The sequence below is a fragment of the Pinus tabuliformis genome, chromosome 2_2 (assembly GCF_031772625.1).
Source record: "Pinus tabuliformis cultivar Carrire ecotype Pingquan chromosome 2_2, CPIR1, whole genome shotgun sequence".
In the NCBI taxonomy this organism is placed as follows: domain Eukaryota; kingdom Viridiplantae; phylum Streptophyta; class Pinopsida; order Pinales; family Pinaceae; genus Pinus; species Pinus tabuliformis.
Window position 1 is genome coordinate 1,158,968,095 of NC_142300.1, and position 18,023 is coordinate 1,158,986,117.

The window sequence follows — 18,023 nt, forward strand, 5'->3', positions numbered from 1 at the left end:
AGGAGGAGTTGTCAAGGTCTTGCTAGTCAACCTGGCAAAGATTGGGTATAAAGAACACAAACAAATGGATACATATATTGCATTCAACTAGACTGGACATGAAATAGATCATAACACCCATAATACAAGGGAAATTTAATATTGCAAGTGTATCATAGGATCATTTTCACATACATCATAACAATCATGGGGCAATGCATGATATGAAGCAAAATGGGGAAAGTTCGATCTGTAAAATATCAACAGTCAAAGCTGCAATCATATGAAAGAAATATGATAATACATAATAAATATAACGACCTCGGAATGAGTGCTGAAAAATGGCCCTTTGGCCCCTTCCCTTGTATTGGTGTTTTGTTCCACTACGTGGCTCTTGGGCTTCCTGGTCTTGCTCAACAATCCACTCAGAGGTTGCATAAACATCGTCCATGTCATTGGTAGTGAAACCTGTGCTGCCTCATATGTGAAAGTTGAAGCAAATTACAACTTGGGTTTGACTCAGCAGGCGACACTGATATTTTCTAGAACTGATTTGATCAACCCAGGTACAACTCACTTGTTTGGAGCTGACCAAGTCGGTTTGTGTCTGTAACAAACTGACTCTGTCCCATTAAACCAACTTTTTTTAGGGGTCTAGTCTCATCAAATTGTTGATTACTAGTTAACTTGACCTAGGCCAGTAACCACGGGTTATTGTATATTATGTTTTTGCACTTAAAAAGACAGTTACAGCACAAAACTCAGAGACTTGTCTTAAAAACCATATTATGTAACTATCCTTGTTTTAAAAAATGGGAAAATTAAATCTGAAGAGCAATCTGTGTTTTTGTCATTATATTGCCTTTGATCTATTCCTGTTTTTGATACTGTACATGTTGTACTATCCTTGCATAAATCAGTTCAGATTTTGGACACAATGTGCAAATATGGGGATTTTAGCTTTGCTCCGAGGTTGAGAACAGAAGCTTTCACATAATTGCCTGCAAATAATAAAACCATCTGATGATGTTCATTGTTGTTAAGGTTTGTTTTACCTGACATCCTGATATGATAAAGCTGTCCCTGAGGTCGATTTCAATTTTCTGCACTCATATACATCATTGCCAACTAGTTTGTCATGGCATGAATGATGATGGCTCTCTCTACTTTGGTTTTTTAGTTTGTTTATGTTCATTGAAAGGCCTGTTTACCTTTCTAGTTAAAGAGACTTGCCATTCTTGTGTAAAATGAGCTTATGGCAGAAAAGCTGTCAGCATAGAAAATATAATTTCATTAATGTCCATGAATGGCCAAAGAAAGTAGATCTATGGCACTCAAAAGTAAATCCGGGAGTGGCAAGCAGGGTGACTATCAAGGTAGCTCCTAGAAGCTAAATCTTGACAATATAGAACTTATGATAAATAGTTGAAATTTTCATAAAATCTTCTAAAATAGAATCTTGTGTATTAGACTTATGACATGTTGAGTTTCCATGAAATCTCATTATTCATGGTTGGAAGTGTGCCTTTTAAGTGTGTCACATAAGATAGGTGCGACTGTGAAAAGTGGTATGAATAGTTGGGCGTGACTTCTCTAAAGACACTGTGTTATTAGAAACATAAATAAATTGGACTGATTGATTGAAAAGCATGTTTCATGCTTAAAAAAGGTAAGAAAATGAACTGATTGAATAAGTAATCTGTGCAAACAAAGGGCCTGGTTGAGTTAGGGCTTATTGTGTAGCCTTGGCAACCCCAACATCACAGGTGTGGCATTTTGTTCTTTCTAGATCCACGACTTACTTTGGTCACTTGTGGTCATCAATAAGTTAATCTTAGCTTATCTTGCCAGGCTGATAAAATAATTGAGTGGGAAATAAATTAATCATGGAATATGTGTTTACTTTTTGCAACAAAATGGTAACTTTCAATCAAAACACTTATTTACTGCTTTTTTTGTAAAAGGTTGTTATCTGTTGAAATAATTTTTGAGAACACATTCTCTATGTTTGTTGCTAGTCATTGGTGGATAGTGTGGTTCATGCCATGTCACTATATTTGTGATGGAACGCTATTGTTGATCACTGATATCTTATAATTGTGTGTGCTCAAGGAAATAAGCTGCAGATTTTCATCTTCTGTCAGTAACCAGGAATTTCTTTTCGCTCTTTGTTTTGCTATTACAATATGTTTTTGTTAATTGGATTGTATTTCAGAACTGGTCATTTTGTGTAGTGAGGTCACTTACTTGATTTTTGTTCTCTTGTAATGTACTTGTCAGTGAATAAGTTAAAGAAGGTAATGGAAAAGGTTCCTGCTGCGAATATTGCCAAGGTTATTGATAACATGATAAATACTGGAAATCTCAAAACTCAGTCAGGTCTTGATCTACAGCAGGTGTGCATAAACTAACGCTCAACATTCACCATAGGGGCTAGAATTGCTGTGTTTTAACCAAGCTTTTAAGTTTGCTGCTCATCAATCTGGATTTGATATGATTTATACTTTGTTCACTAAAATAAAAAAGGCTCTTTTGTGAGAGTGGCTCCTTGCAAAAATTCTGGGATGGTTTGTGATGGAAAAATAAGATCACACATCGTAGCAGGGTCACTGGTTGGGCAATTGTTGGATTTGTCATTGCTGCCTATAGGCTTTTTTCAAATAATAAAATGTTCAGTCAATGATACCTATCCCAAAGAAGCATGAGGTTTAGACTTTATTGTAGCCTTTTTTTCCTCTTTGGTCCAAAATGTTGGAAATATAGTAGCCATTGTCAGTATTTTCATCAATAATAAAGGGAAAATTTAATGTTTTTAATTTATACCCCCACAAGTGTCAAGTTGGCCTGGCCCGTTTGGAGGCACCTATCCGACCCCCTTTGAAGGCTATAAATATGAGATCTCTCCTCCTCATTTGGACATTGAATCATCTCAAGTTTGATCTCTCTACCAGCAAAATTAGAAGGAAGAAAAGGACAAAAAACAGAAGAATGAAGAAGATGTGGCTTGGCACTTGTGGGAGGTCTCTCTTGTACTGGTTAGGTGTTATTTTGATGTTTTTGTTAATAGATGGATTGATGAACATTGACTCTCTCTCATTAGGAAAGATTTCTGGGTTATTCCCTTGTGGGTTTTCCCTGGCCTCAGGCCTAATTTCCATCTCTTGTCCTATTGTCTTACTATTATTTTCTACTTCTCTTCATGTTTAATGCTTGAAATTTCCTATGTATAACTACCTAATGATATTGGATGTTATATGGAACTGATGCTCATAAATCATTGGAAGTAGTTATCATTGAAGAAATTGTTCTAGCTTATATGTACTAGAAATATCAACATGGTATCAGAGCGAAGAGTTGAAGAGCAGTCATAAAAAAGGCATCCAAATTTTCTCTGATGCTGGGCTGAATTCCTGTTCCCGTGCAAAAGGATCGAGATTATGAAGCTTATTACTGTAGAAAAAGGCTGAAGCTTAGTGGCTAGTCCTTATTGAAGAAGATCCAAAGGTCTGTGGTATTGTTCAAGCTCGAGCCTCCTCCTTCAGTAGCAGATCCGACCTCCCTCATCCCTTTTATATGAGACACATATCTTTGTGAATAGTGTGAGTTCTGAGGCTAAGGAAGAGTATGAAGTTTGGCCCTCTTAAAGACTGTAACGACCAAAAGTCGTATACGCAGCGGAAATATTTAAAATACTTCGTAGACAAAGACATCCATCGTGGGACAGTGATTGTAAAATGTGTATTATATTAAAGAATTGATATAAGATGATTACAAATGAGAATGAGGGTCCTATATATATAGCCAGGTAAGTACCCTTTCACTAACAGGCATGTCTCTAAGATATGCCTTTTCATTATTAACTAACTAACCATTAGTTAATTTACTAATTATTTATTATTATATTTACATTATTATGATTTATGATTTATTATCTATTTTTACATAATTTATGTTCTTAACATTGCCTTCTTCAAAAAGATTTGTCCTCAAAGCTTACTGATGAAGGATCGGATCTCTTCTGTCATTCAAAATATATTCTTGTTTCTGAGCTTTTATCTTTGTCGATACAAGGCGATATGATGTTTTGAGATATAGACATAATTGTCGTACTAAAAATGGATCGGACCATCCTAAATTAATCTTCCGGGAATCTTCTGACCCTTTGAGATTTGTGGTGAATAGTAATCGTATGACTGGATTGAACTCACTTCACGAAGCATAAGTTTGTTTATGTTCTGTGTGATATAGATTTGTACATTGATTAAGGTGTCTACTCTTGTGATTCAGATGTAGATAAGGAATTTTTCTTGTTTGAACTTCCTTAAACGTTTTTATGGCAGTTTCCTGATTTCCTTCAGGCATTGTTGTTGTTGACTTGACTATTGAATCCTCATTTGGGTGTCCTTTATTTGAACGACAACCTTTGCGTATGTTTTTACTTCAATAGGGTTTGGATTTGCCTGAACTGCGAGATTAGTGGTATTGATGTTTGTTTCTTCAATTTGAACCGCTACATTTGGAGATGTTGATGCTTCCTTTGCGACAAGTTCTTTGAACCTATTCGTCAATGATTTCTTTTCGTCCTTAAGTTTTTAATCTGTTTGAGCAAATTTTGATTATGGTTTTTGAGACGCAAGCATTCCTCATTCTCTGAGTCAACTTTATTTGGCCTTCACACTTCTCGTGTTTTAAACACTTGATTTGTTCTATTAATGTTTGGTTAAGGCTCTTTAAACGTAAATTTTTTTCTTCTTGTTCTAATAAATGCTACTTGAGTTCCTTCTTTGATGCTTTAGCTTTCTTGACTTGTTCGAGTAGTTTTTCTTGGTGATCTCTGAGGCGCAAAATTTCTGTCTTTGCTGCAGATGACTTCTTCAAGCTCTTTTTGCTTCTTTGATATAGTTTTTTTCGTTATCTTGAAAAATCAAGTCTGAGATATCTTTAAGGTCTTCTAATGAAGATTTTATTGATTTTGATTTACTTGGTATGTCTCGAAACGTGACCATCTTCCCTTTATAAGGAAACATCAAAACTTGTTTCTCTATGTTTAACATGAATGCACCCAACTCCTTAAACTAGGGTTGACTGAGTATGATGTTAGTCTTTTTATCCATCTTTACAACATGAAATTGAGATATGTACTCATAATGACCCTATTGTCACTTGTAGATCACTAATTTTATACTCATTTTGGTCAAAAATACTTTTTTTTACACCAATGCTTAGCTCTGGAATTAATAGCTGATTTGCCAAGTTGATGTTGATATAATTTTTATCGTTGCTTGGGTTGATGGCGACATTAACTTATCTTCCTTGGATAATTCCTTCTAATGTAATTACTCAGTGATTTGTAATTGAAAGACCATTATAGGAAAACCTTTCTTCTTTTGTCATTTTAGAATTGAGCTCCATCATTTTTTTTTCAATGATTGATTCCATTTGTTTTGTCGCAATGAAATTAGGGTTAATATGTAACCCCTTCTTTTTATAAACCTTTCATTTTTTTTTTAATCATAATTCTTTTGCTTCCTTTTACTTCAAAATATAATAAGTCCCTCTTGATTACCCCTTTAACATAGGGAATATTATCTTATAAGTTTTCAATTAATAATGTATCCCTCTGATTGCCTTTTTATTTATTTCTAATAACTATCCTTTATAACTTTAATATATGGATATTTCAAGTAACCTTTTATAATAATACCCACTTTGTACTTATATATATTTTCATGAACTTTTATTTAAAATACCCCTTTATAATATAATACTTCTCTTTATATATATCTTTTATTTATAATCTTTTTTTCTTTTCTTTTTGAAAAGTTACAAACTTACAACCCTAGTGAAACGTGGCTATGACACTGATCTTTGAAAAAAAATGTCCACTGACTTATACCCTGCTTCGTGGACTATTGACAAAGTGTGGTCAACCTTGTCCAATTTGCAATTTTGGTCAAAGTCAATAGTAATCTAAGATGCCCAAAATAGTCCAAGAGTCAATGGTCAAATGCCTCCAAAAGAGCTCAGTCAACTGCCCAAAAATGCGTCTTGGAAAACTCGTCAAAACAAGGTCGAAACAATTCCAAACAACTTGGTCAAACCTGGTCAACAAAGAGAGAAAGTCAACTCCATCAAACTCCATTTTCTTTTGAAGTGAGTAAATGCTAAAAGTTAATACCTAGGGCATCGATTTTTAGCCTCCTTAGAAAAGAATTGGCTCATCTATTTCATCCATGACTCCATATGCCTAAAGGACATGACACTAGTCCAAATCATTGGTGATCAATCCTTAAATTTTTAACCCTTAAATCGGTCCTTTTAAGGCTAGGGCGAAAATCTAGGGCTTGAAACAATATTTTAGGGAGGAGTTTTTTTCGTGATTTGATAGCCTAAACATCAAGCTTAGGGTCTAGGCTACCTATTCTCCACATTTGGTGGGCATGCACTCAAATTTCATCCATAAAGTCTTTTGCCCTAGGTGTTGCTCCAAGAGGGAAACCCTGATTCTTTTTCCCTTAACTTGAGGACCTTCCTTGAAGGTTGTATGGGATTAGTACTTGTTGGAGTAGATCATAAGAATCCCAAACCTTGATTTTGTGAATACCTATCACCATCGAAAATCTCAAAAGGCTAGGTTTAGAGCCTCCTTTTCTAAGGCTTTTCTTTGAGAGCGTTTTGCTTCTTTGTAGTCTTGAACCATTATTGAGTCTCTCTCTTGAATGAGTTCTAGCTTGATCACTGCGCGTTGTATACTTAGTATATCTATTCTAAGTGATCTCCTTCTTACCAGGATTCCTTCCATCGTTGAAAGTCCGTAAAGAGGAGGGGGTTTTGGTTGAGGTGACATTGGGCCTCTACCCCATTGTTAGCACTTTGTCTAGCTTTTGTCTTGTAGGGTTTCCCTGTCCAAGGCCTGCTAGATTTTGTGGTAACAATGATGACCAAGTCTAAGCTCTGTCTGAAGTCTGAGAAAATGGTCGAGTCCCTATTTTATCTATGTTTGTTTACCCTCTTTAAGTAAGGTAATCATGTCCAAGCTTATTGTGCCATATGTGGATTAAGGATAAGGTCAAAATCTCTGAAGACCGAAGGCATATTACAAAAGAACAAGTATGATCTAAGAAGTTTGATTCAAATATGAGCCTGAAGTGGTATGTGCCTTACATATAGTATAAGTACAACAAAAGGAGGCTGACGTTATCTTAAAATTTTTAGGATACAAGGCTATGTCATCTGAAGGTCTAATATATTCATATATGTTTTTTGAAAGCCATGCTCCTTGCAAGTCTACAAATGAAAGGAATAGTGTTAAAACAATTCTTTGGAATCTCAAGAAGCCCTAGAAGCTTCGTTAAAGGTCTGCTATAGGAGCCTACTTGAATATTTGTGTATATGCTTATGACCTCTATGATATAATGAAAGGAAATACTACTACATTGACGTTGGGCATTGGAAATATATGCAATGTTGATAAGGGATATCAAGAGGGAGGTTGAAACCCTTCAGAGCTTGAAGGCTGATCAAATTATGAGCATAATGGATATTTTGGTATCTCGCTGAAAGGTTGAGATTTGATGAGAATGCAACATTTAGGGTTTGGAAGATTGGATGTCTTGGCCAAACTCTAGGAATGTTTTTGGGTTTGTAAGACCTTAGGATTGTTGATGTTGAAAATAATGAAGTGGAAAAGGAATGCAAGGATGAATGCTACACATCTAGGGTTTGTAAACCCTTGACTAATCTTGAAGAAATATTAAGGTTTGGAGTCAAAACCCTAGCTAAACATATTGCAAACCCTAACAAGACAAAAGGGGTTGGAGATGAAAGCCTAGGGCTTATGGATTGATTGTTTTTTCTTAAAAGATGAAATCCCAACTCCTAGAAGAAATGAAATATTGATGATAAGGTTGATTTGTAGGTTGGATGCAAGAAGGCTAAAGATCTAGAGGGAGCCGACATGTTCTCAAAAAGATAAGTGTCTTGTATTTCTCTTTTAAATCATTACTAATGTCGTTATTATTCCTGCCCTTGTATAGCTTGCTTGGTTGTATTTGTTCTTCCTTGGCCTCCTAATGAGGGTTGCAGGTACATGATGAAGCTTGCCAACGTTGGTGCAATAAATGAAAAGATTGAAAAAACAAAGCTTGTGAGAAGAAGACTTGTATTGAATAAATATTTAGACTCAGAGGGAGCAGTTAAGATCAACTTGATTGAAGCATGTTTTTGATTTGTGACTTCCAAGATGAAGATGGATAGAAGTTTTCAAGAATGATACTGATCTGAATATGTTGAAGATGAGCCTATAATTTTTCTGCTATGTAGTGATGATATGTTTCTGACAAGTGCTGAGGACTTCTATGTCCAGTGTAATAGGGAGCTATTTTCATAAAGGCATGGGCCTGGTAATATCCCTTCTACAATTTGGCATAATGGACTGCAAGTCCATGGACATCTCCATGAGGAAAATTTGAAGAAGTTGTAAGACTTTGTTGCTGACTTGGTTGATTTTCTGATTTGCTGGTTGAACTATCTGTTGCATATTTTGATGATTGCTTCTGTGAGAAGCCGCAACTGAAGCTGAATAATAGTTGATTGTTCACCTATTGTTGTCTACTGGATTGTTTGATCAAATGCTGAAATCCACCATGGCTACTTTTCTATTGTTGAGCAAGTTGCTGATGTTTGCCTCTGTGAGAAACCTGGAATTGCTGAGAATTCCTCTTGGAGAGGGAGCATTGATTATATAATATCGTGAATCTTCCTTGGGATGTAGCTAAGAGACCATAGATTATGGTCGAGAAGATTGTCAGTCCCCTAGGTTAGTTGATCGAGAGGCTAGTGAGAATAGTTGGGGAGCTTGATTTTGAGGCATGTAGTGATCCCCTGGGATAGTTGACTGATAGACCAATGAGCTTGGTTGTGGATATTAATTTTGTGATCTCTCCCTTGGGCAGTTGTTGAGAGACATATGGATTGGTTGGGGAGATTGATCTTGAGTTCCCTTCCTTAGGTCGTTGACTGAGAGGCCAATGAGTTTGGTTGGGAAAGATGAGTTCTTTCCCTTGGGTCGTGGACCGAGAGACTATATAGTCAGGGATTGAGATAAGGATTCCTCCCTTGGGTCGTGGACCAAGAGACCTTGTTTATGGTCGGGGAGATGGACCTTGTGTAACCATTGCATATGGTTGGAAAGTTTGGCCTCATGAACGATATTGGTTGATGGGTTGTCTTTGATGCTATGTATCTTTCCTTATGATGAGACTTGTGATCTCTCCCTTGGTCATTGCCAATGTTGCACGAAGCGGGAGCGAAGCGGAAGCACGAAGCGGAAGCGCGGAGCGCGGAAGCGTCATTTTCCAAAAATCTAGGAAGCGAAGCGTCCGCGGAAGCGTCTGCTATATATATATATTTTTTTATATTTTTTTGCATTTATACTCAAAACAAACATCCCAAATACCAAATTAATTGTAGAAGACATGAAAACATGCATATTTTTGCATAAATCAAGATAGATATGGCATCCATGATTCCATTGTAGTTACTAGTATGTACAACAATCATCTATATTCTAGCTATTACAAACATACATCAAATTTTTAAGCATAGGGTAGATGTAGGTAAGCCTACGTTGTTGAGCGCATGTCAACCGGTATACGACAATCATGTTATTAAATTGAAAACAAGTACATTATACAATTGGAGCACCATGACACGATAATTCGAAGTTGACGTATACGTTAGCCTATTTATTTGGTATGATCTACTTGAAACTAAGGTTTAGCATTTGAAAATCATAAAAAAAAAATTAAAAAAATTGTATAGTACGAAAAAACTAAACTTTGGTGTTATCGCTATCACTGCCTACCATAGTGACATAATAATAGAAATAAAATTTAAATCGGTCAATCATGTTATGTTTAATCATGTTATGTTGATAGTGTATCTGTAAACAAGTTGGTGTATTTTGTAACATCAGTCAATATAGAAAATTATAATAGCCGTATAAAACTAATAGCACAACAACAATTCTATGTTGACATAGCCTATATGATGATTATGCTCTGTTGATTATTGTGTATTGAGTTGGACTTACTAATTATTTCACAGAGAAGCTACAACACCATAACTGATATGCGCAAGAAGATAACTATTCATTTCTGAGCCATGCTCCATTGCTCGATATAGGTCTCTCCGTTAGGGTATTGCATTTCTCTATATGAGAAACTTTGTGGCTGTCAATGAAAGATCATCATTACAGTTACCAATCATATTAAAACCCTTCAAACCCATAAAAATTGTAGTAAGGAATCAAGGTCCAATGTTGTGTCTTAAACACACCACATAAACAATTAAAATAATTATCAAATTTATTATCTGATGACAAGTTATGGATTAAACAATAATTTGCTACACACCGTGAAGTTTCAATAACTCGACGATGCATTGAATGTATGTAAAACATAGTGCGTATTCTTATAAATAACCTTTAGATTTTGAGAATTATAATTCATTACAGAACTCCTCATGGAGATGCTCGCATAACTCCACCACTATCGTAAGCGATCTGGAATCCAACGTGCAAACAACATGATTTTAATAGCGCTTCCGGAGGCAACGCAACCCACATTCCAGGAATCGATTTAAAAATTAGGAATCGCGCTTCATGAAAACCGGAATCGCGCTTCGCCTGGAGGTTCCAGAACGCTTCCGTACGGGACGCGATTCCAGCCTAGGATCCGGGGGGGGGGCGATTCCTGCAACTATGGTCATTGCTAAAAGACCTATGGATTGGTTGGGGAGATTGATCTTGAAAGAGAGAGAGACTTGTACATCTGATCTCTCCCTTGGGCTGTTGCTGAGAGACCTATGGATTGGTCGGGGAGATTGATCTTAAGAGACAATGAAAAGTACCTCCTTGGCTAACAGGGAGTGTTGGAAATCTAGTAGCCATAGTTGGTATTTTCATCAATAGAAAAGGAAAATTTAATGTTTTGAATTTATACCTCCACAAGTGTCAAGTCGGCCTGGCCCCTTTGGAGGCACCTATTCGACCCCCTGTGACGAATTTGAATATGAGAGCTTTCTCTGTCATTTGGACATCGAAACATCTCAAGTTTGACCTCTGTTGTAGCGAAATTAGAAGGAAGAGAAGGATGAAAAATATAAGGATGGAGAAGATGTGGCTTAACACTTGTGGGAGGTCTCTCTTTTACTGGTTAGTTGTTCTGTTGATGTTTTTGTTTCTGAATGGATTGATGAACATTGACTCTCTCTCATAAGGAAAGATCGCCGGGTTTTCCTCGTGGGTTTTGCCCTGGCCTCGGGCGTAATTTTCTGTGTCTCTTGTTTTATTGTCGTATTGTTAGTTTCTACTGCTCTTCATGTTTAATGGTTGAAATTTTCTTATGTATAAGTGCTTGGATGTTATATAGAATTGATGCTGAAAAATCATTGGAAGTAGTTATCATTGAAGATAATTGTTCTAGTTTGTTTGTGCTAGAAATATCAACACAAAATTAGTTAAAGAATTGCTGCATTTTGTCTCGTGTTTATTACACACCAGATATAGCTCTGATATAGTTTATTTCCTGAAGCTCATATGTTAAAACAATGGTACAGGGTTGACATCTGGGAACTCATCTAGACATGTGTGTGCTTGGCAGTCATCGCTTAGCTGTTGTAGCTCTTTATGCAGCTGCTAGAGACTGGAATCTCTCAAGTGGTATTAGAGCTGATAATTTGGTTCTGTACACCAATGCTAAGTGTTGTAGCACTGAAATTTCTCAGATGGTATCAAAGCCACTACATTGCTTTGATCCTGGATGCTTGTAGCATCCTGCAACAAATCTGCAACAGTGATTCTGGAGCAGTGGTTGAATCTCTTACACCACTGAATCTCCTACAGTGATCCTGGAGCAGTGGTTGATTAGATCTGAGCCAGTCAAGTCTATTCTAATTGTTGGTGGCTATATAATGTGAATGATTCTTGAAGTGAGGAGGGTAGGGATCATTGTCAGGCATTCCTCTTTCAAGCATCGAGTTAGATTTTTAGAACTATGCTATTTTGTAGCTCATTGGTGCCTACTCCATTGAAGCTTCTCCAAGCAACTGGATCCATTGTTGCTGAAGGCATCTCACAGTTTTGGTGTCAGTTGCGGTGGATGCTCTATTGTTGACATAGTCGCAACAAGGAATGTATGGAGTTCTATCTACCAAAATATTTTTTAAACATCTTGTTGGAAAACATGGATAGAGGTGCAACCACAAATTACGCAAAGAACATAAAAGCAGTGTTCCACGGGGACTCGCCCCCCCCCCCCCTAGGGGTCTAGTTTCCTCGCTCCCCCGTGCTCCGGGGACTTGGGGACGAGTAGGGGACGTTTCCCCACGCTCCCAAAATGGAGGAAACTCAGGGGGACATGCCAGGGAAACGTTTCCCTTCCCTGAGGGGACGTTTCCCCACGCTCCCAAAAAATGGCCTTGCTTATAGTTTATGATTTAATAGACCTAAAGTGGTACGAAGCTACTCATGTTCTGTATGGGGATAACGTCTTGTGCTGTCTTTTGGTTTCAACAAGCGTTATTTTAGAGGGTCAGTATCATGGAAATTTGCTGGACCATATAGCACGTACATGAATTTTCCCTTTTAAAACTTCTCCTTTTTTTCTCAAGTGATGGCTGGATTACAGTGGGGAGATAACTGGAGTGACAGGCAAAGAATATGAGACATTCAGTTTGTGTTTTTAATTTGCATGACATTTGACATACAAACTATGGAAGCAGCACCTATCTCATGTGGGAAATAATTGGGTGGACTATAGACTAACATGCGTTTACTGCAAGCATGACAAAATACTATGGGCAACAAGAAATCTCAGGAACTGTCGTTATATATGAATTTATACAGTTACAAAATTTACACAGAGCACAATTGCTCAGCTTGAATTCTCAGGTCTGAAAATTATTTTCACCCCTGAAATACACTGCTAGTTTGAAGTTTGAACTGCATGGCATTGCTCTAATAAGGTAGACAAATTATTCATGCCATCGTTGGTCACCCAAGTTGGTTCACAGATGGTCATCCTGCAGTCAATGTCATTTGATAGTAAACTGTCAGAAACTCTTTCATGTGATCTTCTCATCTCTCCTGGAACTAAAACTCTTCTTTCAGCATATGGTGTACTGTCTATATTATATATAATATAACAAACTTTCTAGCTGTTGGATCCAATACAGCTGGACAACCCATTGTAGTTGCCCCTTCTACTGCCAATGCAGTGTTCCTGATCTGTTCATTTACCTTTTCACAGAATTCAGTGGCTACCCTATCAAGCTGAAGCTTTCCCTCTGTCTGACCAAAATCTAAATTAGAATTTGACCAAGCTGAATTAGAATTTTAAATTTATTATTTTATATGATATTATAAATTTGGATAATGTCAAATGATATTCATATCAATGATCATGCTTTGCAGCTTTTCAATTCAAACCAAATTGTCATAGTGGACTCAATTAATAAATTATATTTTATATTTATAAATTTTTAAGACCTTGGCGCTCCCCCACGTTTCCTAAAAATTGGTAGGGAGCTTTTGCATAGGCCGCTCCCGCGCCCCCTCGCTCCCTCGCCCCCTCGTCCCAGAACCTTGGTGGAACATTGCATAAAAGTCATGACACCATGATGTATAGCGGGAAAACCCATAGTTGAAAAATACCAGTAACAATTTTGTTTGATTGCATGATTCTTGTTGGTATCAGTGTTGTAAATATCATGTTAGGGAATAAATCATCAAGGGTTTGAAAATAAACTGATCGGAGGTATCGGGAAAAATATTGGAAATTATCACAAAATATTGGCAACCATATTCTTGGACCTGGAAAGCTCAAAAAATATAGAAAAAATCAGTGCCCTGAAAATCCTGGAAAATATCCAAAATGTCAGGAGAAATTTCAGATATTTGTAACACTGGCTGGTATGTAAAAGTACATTTCTTCCATTCTATAGGAGTGATGCATAACTGCCTCTTTGTTATCGCTCAGACTTGCTCCAGGCGAACCTAGGAAACAACTATGAGTAATTAGGCTAAGGTCACTGCGAATTACTCCTCTGTTCAGACTAGTGTTTCTCTGGTCACAGTGGGCTGTTCCTTGTGTTTGTGCGCTGTTGACACTTAGATGATCTATGTGGTTAATATGATGAGGAGCAATGTCACATTGTTCGGCTTCAAATTCGAGTTTGACAACTATTAAGTTCAATTTGAATTTGAATTTTTATAATAATGTTCAAATGAGGTCCACCATTAAGTGCGAATATATATATATATATATATATATAACTATGTATACCTAAATATTTATTAATTTATATAACTTAAATAAAATTATAGATATATATATTTTTTTTCGAAGAAAAAGCGAACTTTTTATTAAGGAAATAAAAAGTTACATTGCATATGCTGTGAGCATTTCTATTGCTACTTTGACTGCTCATGCAATCATGGAAAAGTCCTATCTGCCGTAACGACCATCTGATGTCAAAAATAGACAGCTGTAAACATAATATAACAACTGCTTTTAACTGTCCAGCCATGTATCATAACATCCCCTCCTACAAGAGGGCAGCCAAAACCATCATGAAGTGGGTCTCCTCGAAAAAACGAGGAAAAACAACCCTTACAAAAAGGATGTGTTTCGTAATGTCCAAAAAGCATAGTTGTATCAAAATTTTATATATAAAGACTGTGTAAAGCTGTAACTGAAAGTAAAATTGAAGGAAACTCTCACTGATGAGGCGGCTGATCCGATATGTGGGTCTGCCCCTGTATTTCTTCTACTATTTTCCAGCCACCCAAATTCTGTTGCACACCTTCCTTAGAAAGCTTGTCGGCTGAATCGTTGCTGTCCCTGTAGATATGACATAAAGAGAAGCTGTTAAAAGATGTTATTAATACCTGCAGTTCTTCCAGCAGTGATTTCAGAATTTGATTTTTGCATGTGCTTTTCCCATTAACCCAATTTATAACATTAAGAGAGTCTCCAAAGATCTGAATTGTGAGGATGTTTATTTGATTATAGAATTTATTTGATACACACTTTATGAATAATAAAAATAACGAATTTCTAACTATATAACATAAAGGTATATGATATGTTAAAAGTTTAAAGTATACAAATTTATTTTATATGATATTTGTGTTGAGATAGATGAGCCCATCGAACACGTTGAGCGATTGTGTCAAGTTATTCAAATAAATTTGTTTTTAAATTATATGATTTAATTCATAAACACTCGATGAAAAATAAAAATATGAATTTCAACTATATAGTTAAAGGCATATGATATGTTAAAAGTTTAAATCATACATATACAAATTTAATTTATATGATATTTGTGCTACGGTTGGTGAGCCCTTTGAATACGTCAAGCCATTGTTTCAAGTGTTTAGGGCGAGAGTAGAAAGCAACCCTATGCTTTGCTCGAATAAGAAAAGACGACTTTCTCGTCGAACTAGTGAAAATAAAGAGTAGACTAAACAACACAGATGGATTTTTCATTAGAACTAGTGGAGGAAGACGATCGGATTGGACACAACACGGATGGAATTTTAAAACAAGAATTTTTTTGTTCACTTATATTCGCAAACGAAATACACATTTCTATGTAAAACAATATATTTTATTATTCAATATTTGATCATGGTTTACAAGCCCTTGGGCGGTTCGCCTTTATAGGATTTGACTGGCTACAAGGGTTAAAGATCATGTCTTTTGACATAAGTGCCCTTTCATAATTAATGGGCACCTAGGAAATCGGATTCGTCCTAAACCCCCTGCGAATCCCGAATCCGGCGAATCCGACACGATTCGGTCCGGATTCGTGTCCAAATCACAGGACACGTCGTGTCTGTTTCGGACACGTCGTGTCCGAGGGCGTGTCGCGATTTTCAGGGCTTGTCGCGATTTTAGGACACGTGTCCGGTTTCCAGGACTCGCTAAGCTCATCGTGGGTATGAAAAGGGCGTGTTTGATCATTAATATTTTCATTTGGTAAGTGATTTGTGTTGTTGCAGCAAGGAGTAGAGCATTTTGGCAGCTTCATAATCAAGTCTAGGCCCTAGTATTGATATGCTATTCATGGTAATGTTAAATTCTTAAAGTAAAAGTGACATTCTCCTTAATCTTCATTTTCATCCTTTTACTTAAATTTTTAACATTACCATGAAATGACTCAGGATGTTTGAGAGTGGTTCCGGCCTCATTGGATTTCATATGGAGAAAGTAGAATTTTAGATTTCATTCAAAATCCAGCAGACTTATCAGTTTTTCAAGATTTTAATGTTTCCATTGAATTTTGTCATGTATTAGGGTATGGAACTCGTATTTAATCAAGAGCACCAAACCAAGAGCTTCTGAATATGTCGCTCCCGCTCCCGTTTTTGCTCCCGCTCCCCGCTTTTGCTCCCGCTCCCAAGTAACACTGTTCCTGATGATATGGGTCTGGACACCATTGTTGAGTTGGCATTGGCCAACATGGATCTCAATGATCCAGTGCTAGAGCCTGTTAGATTTGATGACTTAGAGGGGTCAGCCTCCATACCAGCAGATGCAAAGGTGACTATGGATACAGGGGAGGAGGAGGATGTAGAGGAGAGCAGTGGGGACCATGATGATGGGGACAGTGATGCTGATTCTGATGCTGATTGATGCCTTGAGGCTTGTATATCTGTAGTTGTTTTATATTTTCTATTTCTATTTGCCATTGGCATTGCACCAACACTACCTATGTAACACATTTTGATTTGATGACTTAATGAGAAAACTACAGTTGTCAGTGTGTTTATCTTACTATCTTGTAGTTGTAAGTTGTCTTTCAGTTATGAATTATGAATCATGATTTAAATTTTATAATAGATTATCATTTATGTGACCAGTACCTCTGACATTTATTTGAATTTTGTATGTACTATGCATGCTAATAGCTATAGATGAAGATCTATGTTTGAAATCAATAAATTTGTATCATTAATTAAAATTTGTGTAAGAAATATGATAATATCTAATTTTTAATATATATATATATATATATATATTTTTTTTTTATATATATTTTATTATTTTTTAATAAAATAATATATAACGTGTCCTAACGTGTCCTGTTCCGGGGGGTCAGCGTGTCCCGAATTGACACCATGAATCCCGAATCCTACGTGTCCTGAATCCCCATGTCAGGTGACTTAGATGGGCACTAATTTGATTAATCTATTTAATTATTAACATTTAATTTTTTTATTATTCTTTATTTAATTGAGATTTATATATATAAGTTATGAATAAAAATATTGATAACATTTCTTCTCCCTTAAAATGATTTGTCCTCAAAGCAAAGGCAATGTTTGCTGTTGTTAGTGAAAACGTTTTGTCTTCCATGATGAGTCTTCTTCTGGTAGTCTTTTCCATTTGATAAGATATTCTTTAATAGTCTTGGACTATAGTACCTTCTCTTTGGTATCGAGTACGCCTTCAGGTTCTAATATGATCCTTCCTTCTTCGTCAGTCTTAGGTATATCTGTTTTCTTTGTTTGATTTTAACCAAGTACCTTTTTGAGGCTTGTTACATGAAATGTGTTGTGAATTCGAAAATGGTACGATACCTTTAATCGATAAGCCACACTACTTAATTTTTTGATTATTTGATATGTTCTGTAATACTTAGGAGATAACTTATTTTTCCCTTGTTGTTTTATTGATAACTGCTTATAGGGTTGAAGTCTGACAAAAGCCCAATCTCCTTCTTCGAACTCTCTTTTGGCGAGGTGTTGGTCGACTTGTTGCTTCATTCTATTGTGTGCCACTGTTAGATTTTATTTTAACAAGTTAATAATTCTTTGGCTTTCTTCTAAGTGATTCTTTACTAGTTGAATTTTAGAATTGTGCAACACAAAATCCTTCCACCTGGGTGGTTCATAGCCATATAGGGCTTGGAAGGGAGTCATTTTAGTTGAAGTATGATAGGTGGTATTGTACCACCATTCTGCTAGGTGTAGC

At 36.4% G+C, this 18,023-nt stretch overlaps 1 protein-coding gene across 1 annotated transcript in view; it reads left to right on the top strand.

Annotated features, from left to right (window-relative positions):
- NRPA2 (nuclear RNA polymerase A2) overlaps positions 1 to 18,023 on the top strand; it is a 345,762-nt gene that overhangs the window by 137,400 nt on the left and 190,339 nt on the right. Inside the window, exon 14 of the mRNA XM_089405878.1 lies at positions 2,260 to 2,375. Within this exon, the coding sequence (XP_089262004.1) occupies positions 2,260 to 2,375 (116 nt within the window). The remainder of the gene's footprint in view (positions 1 to 2,259; positions 2,376 to 18,023) is intronic.